The sequence below is a fragment of the Halictus rubicundus genome, chromosome 4 (genome assembly GCF_050948215.1).
Source record: "Halictus rubicundus isolate RS-2024b chromosome 4, iyHalRubi1_principal, whole genome shotgun sequence".
Classification (NCBI taxonomy): Eukaryota; Metazoa; Arthropoda; class Insecta; order Hymenoptera; family Halictidae; genus Halictus; species Halictus rubicundus.
Genome location: NC_135152.1, coordinates 7,808,979 through 7,831,366, shown reverse-complemented (window position 1 = coordinate 7,831,366; position 22,388 = coordinate 7,808,979). Strand labels below are relative to the sequence as shown.

Sequence of the window (22,388 nt, the reverse complement as noted above, 5' to 3'; positions counted from 1 at the left end):
GTAAGTATAAGGTAGAGCAGCGATCTGCATAGCTGCAACCGAATAATGGTACGAAATGATGCAGCACGATGCATTGAACCAAAGGTGTAACAGGTATGCGAAGGCGGTTTTTCCGCGAGCGTGGAGGGGAGGAGCACAGTCAAGGCAAAAGTAGGGTAAATGTATCCACGTAAGCACTCTCCTTTGGAAATCAATCAGAGCGAACTAAGAACGCTGCAGTCGTTCGCCACGATTCAGGAAAAATTTCTGAATGAAGTCGACGACGCTGAAATTGCCCCATCCCTAACACCTTAAATATTGGTTTGTCAAGAAAAAAAAATGACATTTCGAGTCCTTTCAACTTTCCTAACAATATTACTATTGAGACGAAGATTTAAAACAAAGAGTAACAACAGAAAAAAACTTCCCGACGATCCTGGCACATGGCGAACGCGACAAAATGATTTATAGCCTAGATTGTTCAACCATATTGCTCCGATGTGACTCCACATAAATACATATGTCCAAGCAAACATGTTTCAGAGTCACCAGACCATTTTAAAATGGACTAACCGTTTCCTTTTTTTAACAGATTTATATGTATACTCCTTCATAAACAAATTCGACATTTATATGATCATTGACTTTTAGGACACCGCGTGTACATGCATAATGGTCTTAGAAAGGCTATTATAAACTGATGTACACGGGGAAATCGTATATTTCAAAAGTAGAATAAAAGTTGCAGAAAAAAAAAAGGAATTACGATCGGCAATCGAATCCGCGGAATTCGGAGTGACAGTCCATCCTTGGCGTTCGATTTACTCCCCCCACCCCACACCCCCGTACAAACGTCCCGCTAATTATTTCGAGTAGTACAATTTACGCCGCGTCTGATTCCCAGGATATTACCACTTGATTCGTTGATTCACCGCGTCCGGAGCGCCGATGCATCGGACACGTGTAACAGATCGGTATAGGCCAGAATCGAAAACGTAGAACTCGGTATTTTTCACCGGGTTCCGTTACCGGGTTCAACCACTATGCCAGATAATACCTATGCCCCGGTCTCTCAACGCGCTCATTACGGTCGAGAATATTCCGCCCGGCGAGCGAGCAGACCGTTGCGGAACGGGAAGGTCAAAGTGGAGCAGGATAACGTCAGTTTTGTCCCGTCGCGTCGCGTGGTCCCTTCGCCCGAAAAGCTGGCCAAAATGCTTAGGCTAAGGGACCCAATAACTGTGGGGGTACCAATTACTGTGCCTATATTAATTATACTTATATTTTAAAGCGTAATGACTATTAGAAAAGAGATATTAAATTGTTTTCATTAAAATCAGTTCATATATATATATATACAGTGACTCCCACTAATATTCGGACGCTCTTAAAAATCGCATAACTTTGTCAATATTGGACTATAATGCTTGAATTTTTTTTAGAAGTTAGAACAATTGGATCGCTACATAACGTGAAAAAAATGTTTGATTAAAATTGCAATTGGTCGAAATTACAGAGAAAGTACTAAAAGTTGTGTTTTGCAACTTTTTTATGCGGGCTTATAATAGAAATTTAAAAGGTACGTTTTGTATACAATTGTGCTAACTTCTTAAAAAAATTCAATTAGTATGATCCAATATTAACAAAGATATACGATTTTTAAAAGCGTCCGGATATTAGTGGGAATCACTGTATATATGTTAAATATCTCTTTTTCAATATTCATTATGCTTGCAAAATAAGTATAATTAATATAGGCACGGTAATTGGTGCCCTCGCAGTAATCGGGTCCCTCACTCTATTTTGGGATTGGTTATCTGGATATAGACTGTCAAAGTTGACGAATTATATAATAAATATGTCAAATATCGTTGTTATGTTTTAACATAACGGTAGAAAACAAGTTTCGATGGTCACCGAGTGTCACGCTCGATCAACGTTCATGACACAGAGTTAAATGTTGAATATAATATCCAATCGAAAAATTTTTCGAGTACTTGCAATTTTCTTAAATATTCTAATTTAAAGTACTGCCCATCTTCGCTTCCTGTGAACAACATTAAAGATGTCGTCGACATACTCAGGTGGTCAATATTCATTAATACCGTACAGTTTTCGTTGAATTTTCAAATTGTTAATTATTAAAAACTGAGGAAAGCAGATAGCAAATAGCAGAACATATAAGGTGTGTGTGTGTGTGTGTGTGTGTAGATACGTATTACAGTAGTAGTTGCAGGTAAGAAACGAGTCAGAAAATTTGTATAGACATTTTAAACATACAGTAATGAATCTTAAAGCTTGCTTCGCATAAAGCAAGGAGTCCTCGATAATTTAGAAAATTGCTTTATTGACTGTGCGTACCTTTATTTGACGCTAAACCTACCAAGCATTAACAGTATCTGGTAAATGTTGTCTTATAAAAATGGTAACCCTAAATCTATTGAGATTGTCCGTAATTTTCAACATAATAAAAGCTTGGACATTTATTCCACCATTTTCTATAAATGAATTTTTAGAATTTCAATAATTGTAAGACATAAAACCGGTCATTTTACCGTGGTAGGTTTTTAGCGTTAAAACTATATTCGTAATTGATTATGCTGTTTATCATCATATTGTATTACAATGATATACTGTATTACCATAATGAATTACAAAAGCGCTTATTGGAGTGGTATTTGATATTCCATTTTGAATTTTGAATTTTTTTCTACAGCATAAAGGCCCCAAAACATAAGACTACCGATTTCCCTGAAGATGGTATGAAATTTTGAGTTTCGGCGAAGCTTCTGGGGAAAGGGGAGCACTGTGCGTGGTCCGCTGTCATCGGTAAGGAGATCGACAGAGCCACGAAAACGCACGATGAGCCGTGTCCGGTGCGTTTAAGGTCAATGCACGGGAGCAACCGAACCAACACGATCGTACGAGCGCGTTTATGGTCGCACGGAGGTGTACATGGCGAACCGCGACGGACTCGCGACACTCTGTTTAACTGTCACGCTTGTCAATCGTCGCGAACTGGCTTGTCGGAGAACGTTTCGATTCGCGCGTCCTTTTCGACGAGCAAGCAGGCAAGCAAGCAGCGTTCTACTCACCGAGAATCGCCTGGAGGGTCTGCTCGTCCCCGTCCCCGATGACATCCATACCTCCGTTGTTAATCGGACCCCTGAGATCTTCCGGGCCCGATCAGCGGGCCCCATTTTGTCTCCAGGCTACGATGTCACACGATGCGACGTCCCACATAGTACACAACATTGCATATGCAACTATAACTTCCGATTACTTTATTTCTGTTGTCCGTTTCTCGCGGCTGTGCTTGCTCCCTTGTCCTGTGTGTCCCTCTTGCTCCGTCGCTCCCACGATATTCACGAGTACGAGTACGCTCACGGATTCTACTTCCGTGTGGTCACACTGTTCTCCGTATGTATTACCTTCGAGCGCAGCGACACTCGATCTAGGAACGGTCCTCCGCGAGAATCGGCACGGCGAATAGCGACGATAACGAGACCATCGCGCGAGAACAGAAATAAAACTGGTAACGAAAGAAACGGCTGTTGCACACTCCGCGAACCTGTCGACCTTTTTTTTTTCCTTTTCTTTTCTTTCTCTCTCGGTAGTCTCTCGCGACGTTACGCGCAAACGATTTCTCCGCGTATTATCTGACACTGGCTCGGCCACACCAGGAGCCGTGTAGAATCCCGAGGCGCGGACTAAACTTGAGTTCCGTGCCGACACCACACGCGCACGGAATGTAATACATGCAAACGCGCCCCGTGCATGTCGCCCCGAGAACGAGCGGATCACGTGACGCGATCCAGTCTCCTCCGAGTCGAGTTTGAACACCGCGCGCGATCACGTCGCTCGGAGAAACGCTGTTGTTCCGCGAAAAAGGTTGTCAAGCTCGGTGTCCTTCGCGTGTACAACATTGTCGTTGTCACCTTTCGCGATGCCGATCGAAGGATTTTAATGAATCGCGTTGGCTCAGTTCAAATATTCCAAAATATCGTTCAGTTTCATTTGAAAGAGCGCAGTAAGACTCAAGATGGCGACACTGAGTTGACCTGTGGCGGTAAAACGAAACTGACAGATCTGTAAGTTGAGGAACAATTGATTACTATCGCGTATTCCGAGTTGACGTATTCGACTACCTACGTTGCGAGAATTTATAGTTCAAACGAGCGAAAATTTAAAGTCGGTTTCGAAGTGTTTTTCTCTTTCACTTCCGTACTTGGCACTCGATTTGTATAATTCAATCATTAGGTTATCCCGAAAATCCGTTTTGTTTGTGCACAATACAAATTCGAAATGACCTCTTGAACAATCACATTGCATGGTTAAGTAAGAGCAAGCTTGAAGATAATAAAACATTACGGCATAGATGATCGCGTTGTTTATATATTCTCGTGTTATTAACAATATCGAACGTTCACGTTGCGAAAGACACTTTTGACATCATTTAATAATTTAATATATTCCCATACATACCTTTACTAACCTACTTAGAACAACTGAGAAATACTACCATTGTTGATAAATGTAATGTAAATCAGTGAAATAAGCGCAGTAAATCAGTAAAATAATTGGTGCAAAAGTCAATGTCAAATTTGGCTTGACAAAGGTTAAATCCAAAAGTAGTATACAAAGATATTGTATGGGTACTATAAACATTTATTACGTCACATAAGTACAATTGAACACCAAAAGGCTTCTAAATTATTATTATTATTGTTGTTACATTATTAATACGTTTACATTAAATTATCTTAAGGTTTTACATATTCATAAATAATTTACTCTTGATTTGCTTATTAGACAAATACATACTCTCTTAAATATATTTTACTCTCTGTACAATATATGTACAAGTATATATATATATATATATTTGTGTATACATATCACAATCTTCCGCTCAAAATCCATACGCTCATACCGCATTCAAGGTAAAACTTCGGGGCATCCTATATCCATATAATTTGAATGAGAACAAAAACTCACATGTTAGGTTCCAGTGAATAGACTGATTATGTTTGAAATAACAACCAACTTGTCTACGGCACATACATTTTTAATACAAATGCCGAGATCGTTCATAGTAGCTCATTATCGAAAACGTCTTAGTCTAATACAATTACACTGGATTACACTGGAATTCGACGAGAGTCAATTACATAGAACGAATCAATGTTCAAACAATAAATTCTAGTCATCGTAAATTCTGCAGAGTCTGCAATGCATCTGTTCACGGTACACCATAGCTGGCTAAATACTAGTAACAACTTTGGTATTGTTACAATGCTTGAAATCTATAAGTTGATAGAATTCGCTTGCTCGATCGAGAAAATTTTTTCACTGAAAAATGTAACCATTTGGCTATTGCCTTTCATGCTAATAAAGTAGTTTTTTTTTACTGCAACACTCTTAAAGGCTTAAATAACACTTATTGTCAACTACAGACTAATCTTCCAACTGAATAAACAAATTGCTAATCGTCAATAAAAGCAGCAACTCTTTTCAATGCAAATTCATGACATTACACCATGACCATGATCTGTTTTTTCCTTTAAACATTAATTTGAAATAGTAAATAGAAATAAATAATTCGATTTGTACATAATACTTGAAGAGAAAACTATATAGTAACTTTAACCTTGATTCAATATATCACGCATCCATGAAGTTCACGTTATTGATGAGATTCAGGTCATTGAACGTACTTTAACAATTTCTTTTTCTTTTCTTCAAAAATGAAATGTACTTGCTTTAGGACTGTCATTAATACGTCATGAATTTTACCTTGCGTTACAGAAGCACATTATGTCTAGTTAGATTTATAACTTATATAATAAACGTATTGTACTACCTGCATTCAGTCTTTGTTGATAAATTAATTAGAAGTCATGGAAATCATTGTGCATACTGTAAAATTAACTAGGAACTACAAATAGGATAAAAATATTTAATTGATCTGGGTCCCAATTTTATATAGCTTTAATCTGCCGTTCTGTATTCATGATTTTTCATTCGAATAAAGTTACTTATTCGCCATCAGCATTAGAGTCTGCACAGCTGTGTGTTAACTTTGCAATACATCGCCGCATCAAGAAGCCAAGGAAAAGTTCATCAAATCGCAGAAAGTACAAGTTTCCTCAGAATACTATATAGTTGCAAGTGTGTTAACAACTATCCAATCTAACTTCCGATACACACAGAATTCATAAAAACCTGAACCAATGTCCAGTCTAAACCCTGATCTCTCGTTTTGCAAGTTAAATTATAGTATATCATTTTTCTTTATATGTCGAACAGTTTTAATTCCGTTTAAGAATAGTAGCATATTTAATTTTTCTTTTTTTTAATCATCTCCCTTGAGCTTTATGACTGATATTAATTGTCAACGATTTGTCATGGCAGTATAGAAATGGCAGCTTGAGACGAGATGGCTTGAGTCTCGCAGTGAGACGAAACTCATCCTTAAACACGTTGAAAACAGTCGAGACACCCATTAGTCTTCAAAGACTAAGATTCTCTTCATAGTATTTCTATCGTGGCAGAGATAGAGTCACACATGGACGAAGTATCATTTTGCAGACAATACCTCACAATCATTCTGTGAATCTTCGTGTAACTCTCACGTCAATTTTCTTCTAACGAGTTCTGATCAATTCCCATAGGGTCGCATTATTAATCGCATCAATCTCCAGCGCTCGCTGATTTACCGCCGTCAAGCGTTTGTTCGTATAGACAAAGTGCACGATGAACAAATTCATACTGTTCCGCCGTTTGAATCATGCCTCCTCTGTCATACCTACAAACAAGATGCCTTTAATTAGTTAATTGGATTAAAAAGAATCGGTAGCCTCGCACAATATGTACACTGTACCGACCGTATCTCCCTCTACACGCCGCATAACGTTAGTTGGTACACAGACATTATGCGACATCTAATGGAGACAAAGTAAGCTCCGAATTTTGTTAGACAGCCATTGGCTTTAGGTACACAGCATTTGAATTCAATTTAGAATTTATCGCTTTACCTCATTTGACATAAAATGCCTAAAATATCCACGTTTCCATCCCGTGATAATTGTGTCATTCCTGTCGCTAAAGCTATGAAACACCCGGTTCTTCCAATTCCTGCACTGCAGTGAACAACAACAGGTCCTGGCAAAGAGTTCACTTCTGCAGCTAGGCTAACCAGAGTATCTGCATTTTCAGGTACGGCATGGTCTGGCCATGAATCATACCTGCACACAATTAGTTGTATTACTTCTTGTTTATCTAAATTGCGAATAAGTTTATGGTTGTAGGCATATTAGTTTCATATACCAATAATGCTGGACATGTCTTCTTTCTCCTTCGAATCTAACCTCCAAGTCTCTGACTGTGTAACCATCTCTGGTATCAATAGAAGTAGCGAGAATAGTGAAAGGTCCAGCTGACATGCAACTATTTTTGTCCAGTGGAAAATATGGTTCGCACTTCGTCTTCGCGGCTTCGTGTAGTTTCGTCATCATGACGACTGCGGGAACTTTCTCCGCCCAAATCATTTTCCAGAAGTCAGCTACTGTACGAGTCAATGGTCCCTGTGTTGCGATATAACGCGAATCTTCTCCGTCGTACCCCTATTAGAATAAACATATGATAGATGAAACGTTGTATAACAAAAGAGCTCCGATTACCATGAGTATTGTACTCTGTTATGTGCATACCCGTATGTAGTTGGCATTGATGTAGCTGGAGAGAGGATCATCTGAAGAAGTACTTGGTAGAACCACTCTCGACTGTGGATTCGGTAACACAGAACTGTATCTATTTTTCACCCAATATCCAGCAATATCTAGTTCTTCGGGTAAATTCAATGGGACTTCCCAGAATTCTTTGTGCAATAATGCCGGGTCACTGACTGCTTTTTTCAGCTGCGATCTTGACAGGACATTTCCAGCACTCAGTAAAAATTCTTCCGTGGTACATTCCCGAGTAGGAGTCACCACGTGTGGTGGGCTTTCAGGAGGAGGTGCTAATTCTATAGTCAAGCTTGCACTTGAACCACGTCGTTCGAGCAATCTTTTAGCTTTTATGCGTATAGGCTCTGGTCTACGTTCTGGTGTGGCCACTGACATTACCTAGACAAAAAAGAATTCATGAATGTTAGGTACCATTGCTTTATAATTCTCTGTTTCTCAACTTTGTTTATTTTCTTGGAGCGCATACCTCTGGCAAACCACTGATTTGAGTAGTAACTGGTCGGACAGACTGGGCAGACACAGATGGTTTTACGGTGGGTTGATGAACCCATTGACCTTCGACCGATACCTTAGTAGATTTGGTAGACTTCTCAGGGTGACCTACAGTACCTTCCTCTACCAGACCTCTCCTATCACCATCTTCTGTATCCTTTTCACGCGACATTTGTTTTCGTAGCCATAACAAAATCTGAACGACAAAAATTGTTAGTCTACATCATTTTACCTAACAGTACATACAAAGCTTCTTTGGAATATAATCTCACCAAGAATGTGAAGAGAATGGCGCCAGCGATGGCGCAAAGTGCTACAAAGAGTGATAGCTGCCAGTCTAGCCATGATAAAGTTGTGGTAGAGCGTACCTCCTGTCCTGCTCGGGTGCTGAGTTGAGCTGCTTGCAAATCCATTCCAGCATCGTCCAGTCCCGTTATGGACTGTGGAATCCTATGTGCAAAAACAAATATCAAATACAAATATATCAAACGCTAACTAAAGATAAATTTACATTATTCCATAAGTCTCTTATAACGTACCTATGAGGAGATCGAACAGACATTCCCTCGGTAGATGGCAGTAAGGGGATAGGTAGCACTGTGTCCGTGTGCCACCTTCGTTCGGTAATTAAGTAAAACTTTTCCAAAGGATCCGAATTGTCGTCATTGCTCGAAATGTCATAATAGTTCGCATCGTTCACATAGTGATTAGTCAACGGAGTACTTGTACCTCCTGCAACAAAAATGAAATAGACACAATGAGCGAACAGAAACCCACCGAGTCCTACAGATTGAACAGATCATGTTACAAATATACTCTAAAATTGATCGAACGTCATGGTACCGCTAAATGCTACAGAAACGACAGAATAACAACGAACAATAGTATTCCAAATGTATTATTGGACATACATGTTATTCACAGTACAGACACCACGCAAATTCCATACAGAAGGAGCACAAAAATAGTGTGCCAAATGCAAGAAAACTGGGAGTCCACTCGTGGAACGTGACACGTGGTAGAAGAGCCAACTGAACAAGACGGAAACACCGTTGCACACTATTTTTTACCGCAATACGGAACATATTTCCTCTGTCACCGCCGTCGAAGACCGTACATCCCAACCGACAATACCACCGATCGCGGTTCCGACCGTCGGAAACGGATCCCCGTGAACCGGAGGGAACGGGTTACGTGCGGTTGCACAGGAAACAAGCATCGCGCGTTAATTTTCTCCGCGTAACAACTCGAAAATCCCGAGGCAGGCAAGTGTGACAGGCATACGTTGCACAGAGTCTCGAGCGCGTATGACAAGTGGATGAACAGCATCGTTCCAGCCACCAACTACCCGCGAGCCTTCTACAACGTGACCCATACACACGCGGCACCCGATTACGCACAAACACGAAAACAACCGACACACAAATAAGCGCTACATCCTGTTTTCCGGACACCGTGCGCGCGAGTATGTGTGCGTACGTGGATGATAGGTGTCGCGGACCGGACAAGATCGCGACAGAAGACTCTTACTCAATGACTTGATGATACCTTTAGCGAGCAGCACGTACGCTAGGACCACGAGGAGGATCGTGTTGTCGTTAGCGAAACGGTACTCGCGTTTTGAAACTAGCGGCTGCGTGGACGTGTAAACAGCCATGTTTGAGACACTGTTGGCAGAGGCACAGCCGGTCTCGACTGCGCAAGCCTCGCGTTCGAACTGCCGAAGACGCCGTTCGTGTACCCTGACCTGGGCTTCGGTGCGGTTCGGCCTTGCACTCCGGTTAGGTACGGGAGTAAATAGCGGCCAATCAGCGACGAGCCGCACGCAACCGACGGCCAATCGCAACGCTGGTTTACTACCAGTACCGAGAATTCGGCGGGAGGGACTCAAGGTGAATGAAAGCGAAGCACGTGCAACTAATGATAGTAAAACGCATTCGGAATCAAGTTTTACGTTTGCCCATTGAGACCCCAACCGGGGAAGGTTATTCTGTTTCGGGCGAGACGAATGCATATGTCCGTTTCGACTCATTTAGCCGGACGCGCGTTTACCTCTCTCGCGCGAACATGCTCCTATGTATATATTCCCGTGCACACACGCGTTCTCTCGCGTCGCGTCGCGTCGGCGTCGGCGTCGGCGTCGGCACGCCCGCTTTTTAACGGAAGTACCATTTTCACGGGTGTACGATACCGAGAAACTTTTTCTTCACGGCGGCGCGTGAAAGAATTTGTATTTGGTTGGTCAGGCCCACCGCATCGATCGGTACATATTTGAGGATCCTTTCCCAGAATAGAACTTATCCGTAATAGCTACTCTTTATGCTACCTCTGTCTGCTCGGAACACTCGGAGAATGTTCGAAATGTTTAACACTTTAACTGCCGGATGTCTATTAATGGGTTTTTCAATGACCGTGCTGTATGTATATAAAACTCAACGGTCCTCTTTTAAATAATATTAGAAATTGTTAGAGTATAATGGATAAGCATGGTGTGTTACAGAAAGAATTATTTATGTAGATCTTGGAAAATGGTGTTGTATCTGGCAAAAACTATTAATTGAGAAAATTCCGTAGTTTAACGGAGACGACAGATTATTTTTCGAATGAAGAATAAACGCTTCCTCGAACGAAGATGTTTCATTATATTAATGAAATATTTATGTAAATTCATGATTAGCGTAATGAACGCTTCATTTTCTCGGCTAAATACTATATTAACACTAGGTTTACGGGACCTGTCAAAATGTCGGGTTCTAATATTTTTAATTTACGATTATTGAGATTGTAAAGAACCATGAGAGATCATCCAACAAATTTATTTCTCTTGGTATATATTATTTTCAAAAAAATAGCCAAAAATCTAGATAGAAAATCATTTTATAAAATAATGTAAAACAGTCAGTTTTAGTTCCGTGTAAACCTAGTGTCAAGAATAATATGAAGTCTGTATATGTTTTATCATTATCATAAAACTATATACATCGGTCGCGTTTAGCACTCGACGGTTTTAATATCAAATAACCCCGTGTGATAAATTAATTAAATTTTCCTCACACGAATTCTAAAACCTTGCGACACTAATAGCGTACATGTTGAAACCTAAATTGTCGCTCGCACACCGTATGCGTCGACGTAATGCACGCATGTAATAGTATGTGTACGTACACCGAGGTAAGAAACCGTATTGCCCGCGATCGATGATAAAGGGTAGTACAGAAATGCTCGCGATTATTCGATTAGCAAAGGAACAAAGCAAAAAGGCAACGAGAGTCGTAGGATTGTCTAATCGCAGGGACGTTTATGGGTCATGGATAGCCGTCACGGTGGTTAACATTAAAAGAAACATTTTTACGCTGCGCTGACGCATCTCAGGAATGAATCATCCCGCAGTTTCGCGATATGAAATTAAAGTTTCTCATGGGGGAGCAAGACGAAAAGCAAGACAGCAGAAGAAGCGACGATACATAGACGTATGGCAAGTACGTTCGACGTTGAACGTGCTCGAATTTACCGTGTACTAAAATACCGTCGTTGCACCGCCTCATGTTTGCGCAAGTGTACAGCCACGCGTATTTTTCCATCCAGAAACTGCAAAACGATTGGAGATCCTCGTCGGTTTTCAGGCACATAACGACAGGCCGATTAATATACACTCGTCACTGACGAAACAATTCCCTCTTATCTCGCAACCGGCTGCATGATTGCAAAACCACGGCACTCACGCGATCTTGACCGTGTTAAGCAATTAGTTTACCCTTTATCGACCTCCCATTGGCCAGACAATGCTCGGGGCTGGACGAAAAGCTAGTCGGGCACGGTCTTACGCGTTTCTCAAGAATATCTCGGTGATTCAGGCAAACCGGATGTTGCCCATTCATCCCTGCCACACGGCCGACATCCAATATTCGGTCTGTCGAATCATTCGCCTGTTCTGTTTTTATGTATCGTCTATCTTCGAGTCTCGTGACAGGGGTACTTCGGCGAATTTCAAATGATCCAGAACGCTAATCGTCGAGTCTTCGCGTTGTTCCTCTGAAATCCTTGAACCGTCCTCGTCGAGCTGGATCGTTCATTCTTGCGGCGGATATCGATCTCAGAAGAAACTCGTTTGCCGGTACGGCCAAGGTTAATTTTGTTTTATATTTCGGTTAGGCGATCGTCTTTGAACGTTACACACGAGTTTCGACGTCGTTGGCAGTGCTCTTGATTGGTAGCCAGCCGTTCCCTCCTGTTATACAATACTTCTACTGTATTTCTCGTAACAGGCGTTCAATGAACTCTCGTTTCTCTGAAGCTACGCTACACGTTGCCTACTGATGCCTGTCACTCAACAATGGTAACCGGCTATCATTGTCGTGGCAGCGGCGGAAAAATCAATAAGCCGGCTTGCCACAACCGAAACACTCACGTGCTTCCCGTTTCTTTAAATTCGTAAATACGTTTGTTGAAGTCTGGTCACGATCGAACAAAGCGGATTCCCGCGATACGGGAAACGACGCTGTCCTCCGTGTGCGGGCGTGCGTGCGAGAATAGAACGGCAGGTGACTCAAATTTTAAAAATTATATCCATAACACCCGAACATTTCAACTTGAAATCATCCGGCGCGTTTTATCCAGTTATTTTTTGATCGATCGTCTAGCAAAAACTATACGAGGCGTTAATCCTTTTAATTCGTCGTTCGAGCTCGTTATCACCTTTCAGAAACTATTCATTTCGTCGTCTCACTTTTACTTGTCTGTCGTGTTGCGTCTTCCCGAGTGTTCGTGATCGAAAAGTCATCCGGTTGGAAGCGTTTCGATGTGGAACGAATTGTATCACCGACACCGTTTACGACTGTTTCCTCCGTCTATAGGAAAGACAATGGATTGTTGTTCGAGGTATCGAGGTCACGTCACAATTGGCAGCTATCGATCACGGTAAAAGACGAGAGAAAAGGCCGGATTTGGACAGCGACAGAGGAAGACCCGGCTTCTCGAGAACAGGCTCGCGGAAAGCGGACCGCGAGCGTGGATCTGCACGAATCGTAGGGCGGCCGTGCCACTGACTAAATTAGAGCCTCCATTCACCCTTCCGAGGGAGCTTGCGAGCTTTCGTAGGGCGCACGCAGCCAGACACACGCACTTGCGTAAAATTGCAAGACGCCGATTGGTCTCCGAACCTGAGGGCGCGTGGGTGGCGCCCTGCTATGTTACAAGGACTTCTACCCTTCGACAGGATTATCAGAAAGAGACACGGCTGCAGACGACGTCATTGTACTCGCAAAATCATTAAACTGAAATTCGTACGACCGTGTCGCAATTTTCGCTGATATACAGTGGGTGTTCGAATTATTATAGCGGCTGTGTGGAAAATGTGTTTGTAAGATCAAGAATAATCTTAATTTTTGGTACTGGACAATTTTTATTGAATAATTCTTCATTAGAAATGTATGAAAAGAAATTTTTAAGGTGCAGCAGACCCTCGATTATTAATAATTAAATAGTGTTGCAAACAAAAAGTCTCGCCTGAAGCGTTAAAAAAAGGTTATACTGTTTTCCTCTGCAAAATTTTTAATATTACGTGAGTGTAACGATTTTTCGAAAAAGAGAAATGGAAAAATGTTGCCCCTGCTTATGGATTATTATACTTCAATTTGGGCTCTTACATAGGTTGTTCATCGATTAGCAATAATTTCATACGTCAGAGATCATGCTGTTCTTGAATGCCTGCCCAAATTTCATCATTTCATTGATAAGAATTATACAAACATGTTTTCCACAGGATGTTTTGACGAAAACGAGTCGATCATTCTAGCAAACAAACACAAGTAAATATTATTTAATTCTTCCCATTCGAGAGTGTACACACACTACACATACTCCGATCAGTCATTGACAAAAGATAAAAACGCAAGCACTGATTAAATTGAAGTACCTGCGTCATACAGTGATCAATTCTATTTCATCAGATAGCTCGTTTCGCGCGTCATTTTACAAATGTGTCTCGAAGTGAAAGTGTTTGTATACTACTTGTACGACGATTTTACATTAAGTTCAGAAAAGTATATGATTACTTGAATTTTGAATAGAACAACTTAACGTTGCACTACTTTATTCATCAAATTGCGGCTAACAAGTCACTCATGGTATTTGTATATTGTACATTTAACCAACGATATTAAAAATTATATCTTCAATATTATCGCGTTCTTTTACATACGAAGAAACTTTTAACTTGTGACACTGTACAATCAAGTATGCTTTGCTAGTCATATTTTGTCATCTGACTACAAATACGTGTATCTCGATTCGTCATTATTAGACTGCGGATTTTATACATTTATGACAATAATGGGCAAGTACAAATTAAAGCAGTGGACATATTAAAAAGATTTAAGAGCATCAGCGTATTGGTTTTAGCTTAATAAAATAATTAAAAGAAGAAAGAAATTTTTATTTCGCTCCTGTGTCCTGCAATCAATGTAAGTATCTTTTATTTTGCAGAAAGATCCGCAGTCTAGTCATTATGGATTGGGTCTCCAGTGACCCAGCTATTGTAATCAGTTATACCTACTTGGTAGTTTCACTATTTTTGAAGCTTAGCTAACGCCTTCGCTTTACATTTACACAATAGTAAAAACTCAATAATAATCAACTTGTTAACTAGACAAGACCAGTTAACTCATCATCTTTAATGTTCTTCTTAATTCAATCAACAATTCTCTAACTTTATTGTGCCAAAGCATCTGTACTAATATTAACAATATTTTTACGCCAAAGTTATTTTATCGTTACGTATTTGTAGTACTTTTTCACGTCTGCAACCAAGCTACGCAAGTGAACAAAAGAGGCATAAACTCGTCACAAGAGACGCCTAAATCTTGAGCAAAGTAAAGAATCGGGACGAACGACTAAATCAAAGAAACGGAAGATCAAACTTGGGGTGGGGGGAGGGAGTATGAACACAATTAAATTTGGCGATCTGCGACAACAGTTTATCGCGAGCACGATTTTTCCTGATAGCAACACAGCCAATGATTCCAAGCCGGCCCGGTAATTACAGGAGTACGTGCAACGAGTCACGTATAAGTGGCGAGTCAAAGGATTTTACGATTCGCACGACTGGCGCGTCTACAAAGTTCAGTGAGCGCTCAATGAAATCTCGTTTAGCGTTTACTATAAAGCCGTTCGTTATTCATCGCGAGTCATTGGCCGGGAACGGTCCCGGGAACCCGTTCACGGTGTAAGAGCGTTGTTGAAAATGGCCCGGGGGTTCCATTGTTCATTTCGAAACGATAATCCAACTTGCCGATTGAAAACATTCGACTTTAAATATTTTAATTGAAATCGCGGAACCGCTTGCCTGTAGTGTCGCAGTCGTGGGAATCGACGAATCGACATTGAACGGCTTTCAGCTCTCTCTCTCTCTCGACGTGGGCAATAAGAGGGGTGAAGGATTTAACGATTCCAAGGGAGAAGAGAAAATCGCTGAAGTTGTTCGAGGTCATTATTCGTCGCGTGGCGTGGGCGGGAAAGAAAATCGCGTTACGTAAAGGCGGTTTCTAAGGGCAATAAACGTAACAACTGCTATATATATGCGGTACCTTGATATTTCCTTTCGGGCCGGGCCGGGCCGGGCCGCCAGACAGTCCGAACAACTTGCTCGTCTAGAAAAGTGGTCGTCCCGACGCGACGCGTCGCAAGGTAAAAGAAAAGAGGATAATCCTACGGCGATTTTCTCGATGCTTATTCGCCGAGCACGTGCCGGCCGTGTCCCCTCTCCACGAAGTCCCTTTTTACTCGGATTCTTTTTCTTCACACCTGAAAGTTTTACGTGCGTCAGCATGCAGAAGTGAGACTCTCGACTGCGTGAAAAATCATTTGAAAACCAGAATAATTAACGAACGCGCGATCTGGAAAAGTCTGGAAAACATGGTGCGAGTGCGTTTCAAACCGCGAGATGTGATGCGTGTTGTCCCGTCCAAAGTGGATTAGACCATGCCGAATCGATTTCTCGGCTCTAGCTTCTGTCTCATGACAGAATGACTCATTGGGAACCCAACGTGACTGTTCCCTTCGATCCTTCTGAATACGCGCATACAACTTGGACGTTCGTTAAACTTTCGGATATCTTGCGCTTTTTGTACACGTCGCGATTGATATCTGTCCACGAAGATAACAACGAGCTCGTTATCCGTCCGTCGTGGAATTATGTAACAACGAACCTGTAGCTTTTACAGTCTCGTACGAGACACTTACCTCGTCGAGCGGACCTTACGCTGGATCTCCGAACGCACACCGACTTCCGACCACTTAGCCAGTCTTTTTCTCGGCGAACATGGTGCCCGTCGTTCGTCCGCATTCACTGCACGCGACCTTCAAAAAATGCATCGTTTCCCTCGCGTAACAGCTACCACTATACCGGGGGATGGGGGGCGGTCCGTTCAATCGGCGCCGAACGAGGGATCTACGATTCAGCGATTTCTGGATCGCTATCCGTTACACGCGTGTCCTCCACGTCGAACGACCAAGTCCTCGTCCCGCCCAGCGATCCCGACGTCTCTCTGACGCTTCCTCCTTGAGGATCCGGTGTGTTCCCCACATGAGAAAACTTTGCGAAGAAAACGCGTCCGGTGTCTCACGACCCGGATCGGTTGTCGACGTAACACGTTGCTCCGTCGTCGAAGTCAGCGATGAGGTGGTGAGCGGATCGCGCGACGCCGGCTACTTGCATCGGACGCATCTGAATGGCGTCTGAACGGATTGCAAAATGACGGCCAACTGCATTCACCTCTTTCGGTGGCCGTGGAGGGTGGCGAGGTGTGCAGACGCGCGCATTCGTGACACGGATACGAGGCGACCCACCTTCCCCTCTTTCGCAGCGCAAGGCCTCGCTTCATCCCCTGAACTCACCACCCGACGGGGCTGCTGCCACCGATGATGGTGGAGATACGTCCGTTCCTGTCTTCCCTACGGTCACAGTGCAGCATCTATCTCCCTCTGACCCGTATGCAGGTACCGCCTGCATACACACACACACACACACACACACACACACACACACTCTCTCTTTCTCTCCCCCTCTCTCTCTCTCTTTTTCCGCGGGCCGACCCTGCCGATTTTCACGCATCCCTCGACATCGCTAATGCGCCTTTCGGGCTCCACCTGTAACCGAGGCAAACCGAGCTGCTGCTGCTGCTTTTCACGCGCGGTATTCTTTCAGAACGGCGATAGTTCAAGGACAACTTTAATCCGGCCGTCTGGTTCGGATTGACGAGCCCGGGTCGACCGTGTTGACCTATTTCAGACTTGTCAGAGGATAATTCGGTTTCGAAAGCGTTTAGCGAATCACTGGGCGGAAAGGTGAGGATCGATCAGCCACGCGGACTTTATTTAAAATAAAGTCGCCCCTGATCGAGCCCCGGACACCTTGGACCCGGTGTCTTGATCGCACGGTTGGATTATATTCGTCGGGCAACAGAGGTTCGCGAAAGTGTCCTGCCGACAGGATGCGCAACTACTTGATTCATTGATCATTGATCACCGCTGAACAACTTAGCTTCCGCGGCCCAGCATCCTCTTTACGCGAATTCGAGCGAATGCCGACGCTCCAGCAGAGTGTCCCTTTCGAGACGCATCTTCCTAGGGTACATCTTGCCCCGGTCTCTCCCCTCGGAACGAGTGATTATACTAATGCAAAGGAAAGAGCGAGAACCCTCCGGGGCTCGGGCTAAAGTGGATGAAAAGGAGCGGGCTGGCTCGACTGTCCCAGTGTCTCGGTGTCGCAATATCTATCGGCGTGTATCGACCTACATTGTTGTTCCCGTCGGCCAATTCGTGTTTCGCCGAGTCCATTCAGCCGGATGCTGGAAGAGAGAAAGAGAGGGAGAGAGAGAGAGAGAGGGGAGTTTACGCTTCCCTTTGGATATTCTATTCGTACTGTGCTCGAGGCTCATCCGATTCTTCAGTTTTAGCCACCCCTCCGGGCTCCGGCGACCCCGGCAGGCAATCCTGGTTCTTGAACGTTGCAGGCTCTTTCCCCTCTTTTCGTTCATCTGTGTCCGAGTAGCAATTGAACGACACTCGCGGTAGGGGATGTTGGGGAAGCAGAATGCTGAGAGAGGAGGGAATGTTGAATGAGGACTCGAGGTTCGCGAGAAGAGGGGCGGTTGCAGAGGGGCTAGACGGGGGAAAACAAGCCGGCCGAGAAGGGTGAAGCAAGGGGCTAGAATGTAGGCTAGTCTCGTGGGCGAACCGCGTCCCCAATCGATACACACGCAGCAAACCGCTTTTCCAACCCCCCCCCACCCCCACCACCCCACCACCCCCCTCCTGGCAACCTTTGATTTCGTTACGATCCCGAATCGAATTGGCCCGGGCTTTTATCGATTCCACCGATGAACTCGGCCGTCCGTGAAATTTCTAATCTAGCCCGGCAAGATAGCGATCCTGATCCGCTGTTCCTTCGGCTTAGCCTGGCAACGATTAAACCCGACCGCGCCGACGAGTACGATGAACCTTGCACGTAGGCGCTGCTAATTGTTCCATGAATACTTTAATCAGCCTGGGGAATATGTTTTGTTTTCATTTTTCTCGGCTGCGAAAGTTCTTCCAACGTTCGTCCCGGGCTGGTTCAGAAGTTTTATAAACATATTATCGAAAATTGAAAAAAGATCTTTTATAGAAGGCCCAGATCGGCAGAACTAATTTAGACGCTGATCGGGGTTTAATTTTTACGTTACACTTCGGTTACTATGTTTCATGAAATTTTATTTATTTTTGTCGGGACGAAACTTTTTCCGATGTTCGCTCGAGCTAGGTTTAAAAGTTGCACGAGCGTTACCTAAAAGCGAAAAAGGATATGATTGGTTGACATGGTTTATGCGAAGAACTGGTTCGGTTTTATTTTCTACTTTACGTCGACTAGTATGTCTAATAAAATTTTATTTATTCCCGTCCGGGCAAAACTTTTTCCAATGTTCACTTGGGGCTGGGTTTGAAAGTTGTACGAACATTATCTAAAATTGAGAAAGGGTGTAATCAAAGTATTTTATATTAATAACTGGTTACGGTTTTATTTTCTTTAAGCTGTGACTGTCATATTTGAACAAATTTTTTTTTGGAGGGATGAAAGTTTTGCCACTGCTCGCTCGGGGTCGATTTAAAAGTTAGACATTATTGAAAAGTGAGAAAGGATCTAACAGGATCTTTTACTAAAGGCTGTGATTCAGCAACATGTTTTGTGTGAATAATTGCTTGAAGTTTGTTTCCTACTTTCTTTAACCCTTATGCCAATATTCACTACAGTGTTTAATAACAATTATAGTGTCAGAGCACATTGTAAGGCCTCAAATCTAAATTAATTTATGATTATACATGAAAGTAGAAATCTATGACAATTGTGCACTTTGTCAAACGATTTTCAAAACAAATCGGAAGTAGGAACCCGGGTATATTGATGTAAGAGTTTAACTGTGAATGTTTCCTCAAGTTTTATTTATATTTGTCGTAGTGAAACTTTTTTTTAAGGTTCATACGAGATGGATTAAAAAAATATGCAAACATTATCCATAACAGAAAAAGGATCTTTCAGTAAAAATATTATTCGTTAAAATATTTTGTATAAACGACTGTTTGGGATTTTATTTTTCATTTTTCTTTAGACCGTGACCACCATATTGAATCAAATTTTATTTATTTGTCACGGTAATACTGCTTTCAATTCCATTCCAAGTGAATTTAAAAATTATACAAAAATCGCGTTAAACTGAAAAGAAACTTTCACTGAAAGAACAGTTAGAACGGTAAAAAATATTTCATACAAAGGGAAGAAATCATTCTTGTTATAACTTTAGTAGTCATCGATGAACGAAGACGTTGATGCGACACTAAACCTAAAATAAAAGAAAAATTATAAGATAAATAATAAATGGTACATTTCATTTAATTTGTATATTGCATGTATTATATATTAATATCAGCGAGTACGTTTAATATTGATGTAGAGTGTCCGGATACATTAAGAATAATAATTAATAATCAAAGTGGAACAAAGTTGTACTACTATATACAAAACATGTTAAAAATAGAAGCCTTTTGCTCAAACGAATAAAACTATAATTGCAAAGCATATGCGAATATTGGGAAAGCAAATATGCGATTTATTATTTATTATTACCTACTGCTATAAATTAATGTGTTAAGATTGAATTGTTGATTCCATTGTGTTTCACGTGAGTTCAATAATCCATGTACTAGTATATCCAATTTTTCATATTCTTTGAAGATGTTTCGTTTGACGGTGTTTCTCGTCCGTTGGTTTTAATGAACAATTTCTCGGAACGTCACTGGCGTTTTCATTAAGGGCAATCTTTACATTCAAGAGCGGTACACACGAATCTATTAGCACTCTCTTCGCAGAGCATTCCCGTGAGTACACACACGGACCAGGACGCTTTCTATCGCATAGGTGTGGGACACGTAGGAATCCAAGTTAATTTTATTTTCCCGAGGTGCGACAGCTTGTGCTAAGCGACGTCTCGACAAGCCCTCTCAAAATCAATTTAACGAAAGACTTTCTGTTGTCATTGGCCCCGGCTCTTCAACACCTGCGAAATGAGATCTTGCGGGAATTAAATTACCGTGACTCATTGCCTACCTATTGGGACACACTAACACACACACACAGCCCAAAGGGAAAACAATATTTACAGGGACAATTTCATTATTCCCAATTCATTACGTTCGAGGGCTCCCTTAACGTTTAATTAAGCGCGAAACAAATAAATTGTTTAAACACGTACAATATTACATTCAGCGCGATTAATTTACCTTTACACTCGCCTGCAAAATAAATAATATCAACTCGCGTAATTAGCAGACGCTGTACATTGATTGTACTCTAGTGTTTCATTTAATTGTTCAAATAGAATAATTGCATATCCATTTTGGAATTGAAATATATTTTTTATCCGGCCCAAATCGATTTCCGTTCATACGTTTCCGTAGTGCGCAACGTATACACGTTTTGCGCCACAGAAAGGATTGAAAACATTCTCTATTCGTTCAAAAACTGTCATTTGCAAAAAGCTGAAGTTTTGTTAGCAATTTTATTAAATTGGCAATATAATATTGTGTTATACAGTAATTCTTCTAATGTTCTTTGCTGTTTTATATTTCACTAATTTTATCGTAAATCGTGCGTTTTATTATTTTGTCTCTTTTCTGAGGTAACGAAAAAGTTTCTTTGGAATAAGTTCACTTGGAAAAAATATACAAATGCTCGTGCTTTATTTAACCAAAGTTTGCCGCGGTAGTTTTCCCGTCGGGCTTTGCTTCGACTGCGTTGTACGCAACACAAAAATATAAACATTGACAAAAATTTGATTTGTCTTCGCAAAATAAATATGAAATTAGTGTACGTCACATTTCTTTGTCTGCCCTCGGCCATGATCGTTTCGAGAGGGAGCCAAGCCCGGAGTTAATTCGATTTGTCCTGACTTATTGTTAGTTTTCCGATCGGCCATGGATAAATTCGTGTCCCGATTTCCCTGGAGCACTTTTCCTCGGTCGAGCTCGAGTCATAAATTAATAAGACTCTCATTCATGAGCCGGAGCTCGGGTCGCGCGGGCCGCTCGTGCCTGCCAACGACAGGTGATTGACAAAGTGCCTTGACACGCGGGACCCGAGATGTCAGCCGGCGAAAAACGACAAGTGGCGAAGGTGACATTCTCTGCTGTCTGTTGCTATCTGCAGCGCAATGAATATAATAGCGCGCACTCGAAACGGTGAGTCGAAATTTCAATGTTTCGCGGAAAATTACATTACCCGGCCCAAATGATACGCGAATAATTAATCCGCTTTTAACTAACGCGTGACGCGTTAATGCGCGCCTGCGAATTTCGTAATATTGCCGCGCCTACGTGAATTTTTAACGCGAAACTGATATCAACGAAATTATCATAATTTCATTCGCTAAGCTATATATCTATAAAGGCATATACAAAAACGAAAATTATATACCTCGTATGTATTATAAATTGTACGTTTTTTAAATCAATAATAAGAATGGTTAGACAATCGATTGTTAAAGAATTCAATTTTCTTTTCTGAATTAAAATTTTATTTAGAAAAGAATTTTATTATTTTATTATTAGTATATTTATTTTTTTGCATTGGTGTAGGTGTAT

General features: G+C 41.8%; 2 protein-coding genes and 1 long non-coding RNA gene across 10 annotated transcripts in view; 1 reads left to right on the top strand and 2 right to left on the bottom strand.

The window, feature by feature from the left end:
- Positions 1-3,729, bottom strand: part of LOC143353324 (myelin regulatory factor homolog 1) — an 89,305-nt gene extending 85,576 nt beyond the window's left edge. For all 4 annotated transcript variants that reach the window (XM_076786549.1, XM_076786550.1, XM_076786552.1 and 1 more), the window contains exon 1: positions 3,075-3,729. In XM_076786549.1, the coding sequence (XP_076642664.1) occupies positions 3,075-3,123 (49 nt within the window). In that variant the 5' untranslated portion in view covers positions 3,124-3,729. The remainder of the gene's footprint in view (positions 1-3,074) is intronic.
- An 89-nt stretch (positions 3,730-3,818) lies between these two features.
- The window catches only part of LOC143353327 (uncharacterized), a 41,376-nt gene continuing 22,806 nt past the window's right edge, over positions 3,819-22,388 (top strand). The window contains exon 1 of one of the 2 annotated variants that reach the window (XR_013082110.1): positions 3,819-4,070. This is a non-coding gene — a long non-coding RNA (uncharacterized LOC143353327). Of the gene's footprint in view, positions 4,071-21,683; positions 21,987-22,388 lie in introns of those variants that run through there. The other variant, XR_013082109.1, reaches the window with a different exon arrangement.
- LOC143353325 (tyrosine-protein phosphatase non-receptor type 7) lies at positions 4,630-9,958 on the bottom strand. 4 transcript variants are annotated; one of them, XM_076786553.1, is made up of 8 exons: positions 9,750-9,958; positions 8,759-8,951; positions 8,492-8,669; positions 8,194-8,415; positions 7,692-8,105; positions 7,309-7,604; positions 7,017-7,226; positions 4,630-6,787 (listed from the first exon to the last, which is right to left on the bottom strand). In XM_076786553.1, the coding sequence occupies exons 1-8, from the start codon at positions 9,874-9,876 to the stop codon at positions 6,673-6,675; spliced, it is 1,755 nt and encodes a 584-aa protein (XP_076642668.1). In that variant the 5' UTR covers positions 9,877-9,958; the 3' UTR covers positions 4,630-6,672. The 4 variants fall into 4 exon arrangements, with proteins under 4 accessions (XP_076642668.1, XP_076642669.1, XP_076642671.1 ...); XM_076786554.1 differs by having other exon boundaries at positions 9,768-9,958; XM_076786556.1 differs by lacking the exon at positions 9,750-9,958 and adding an exon at positions 9,290-9,664.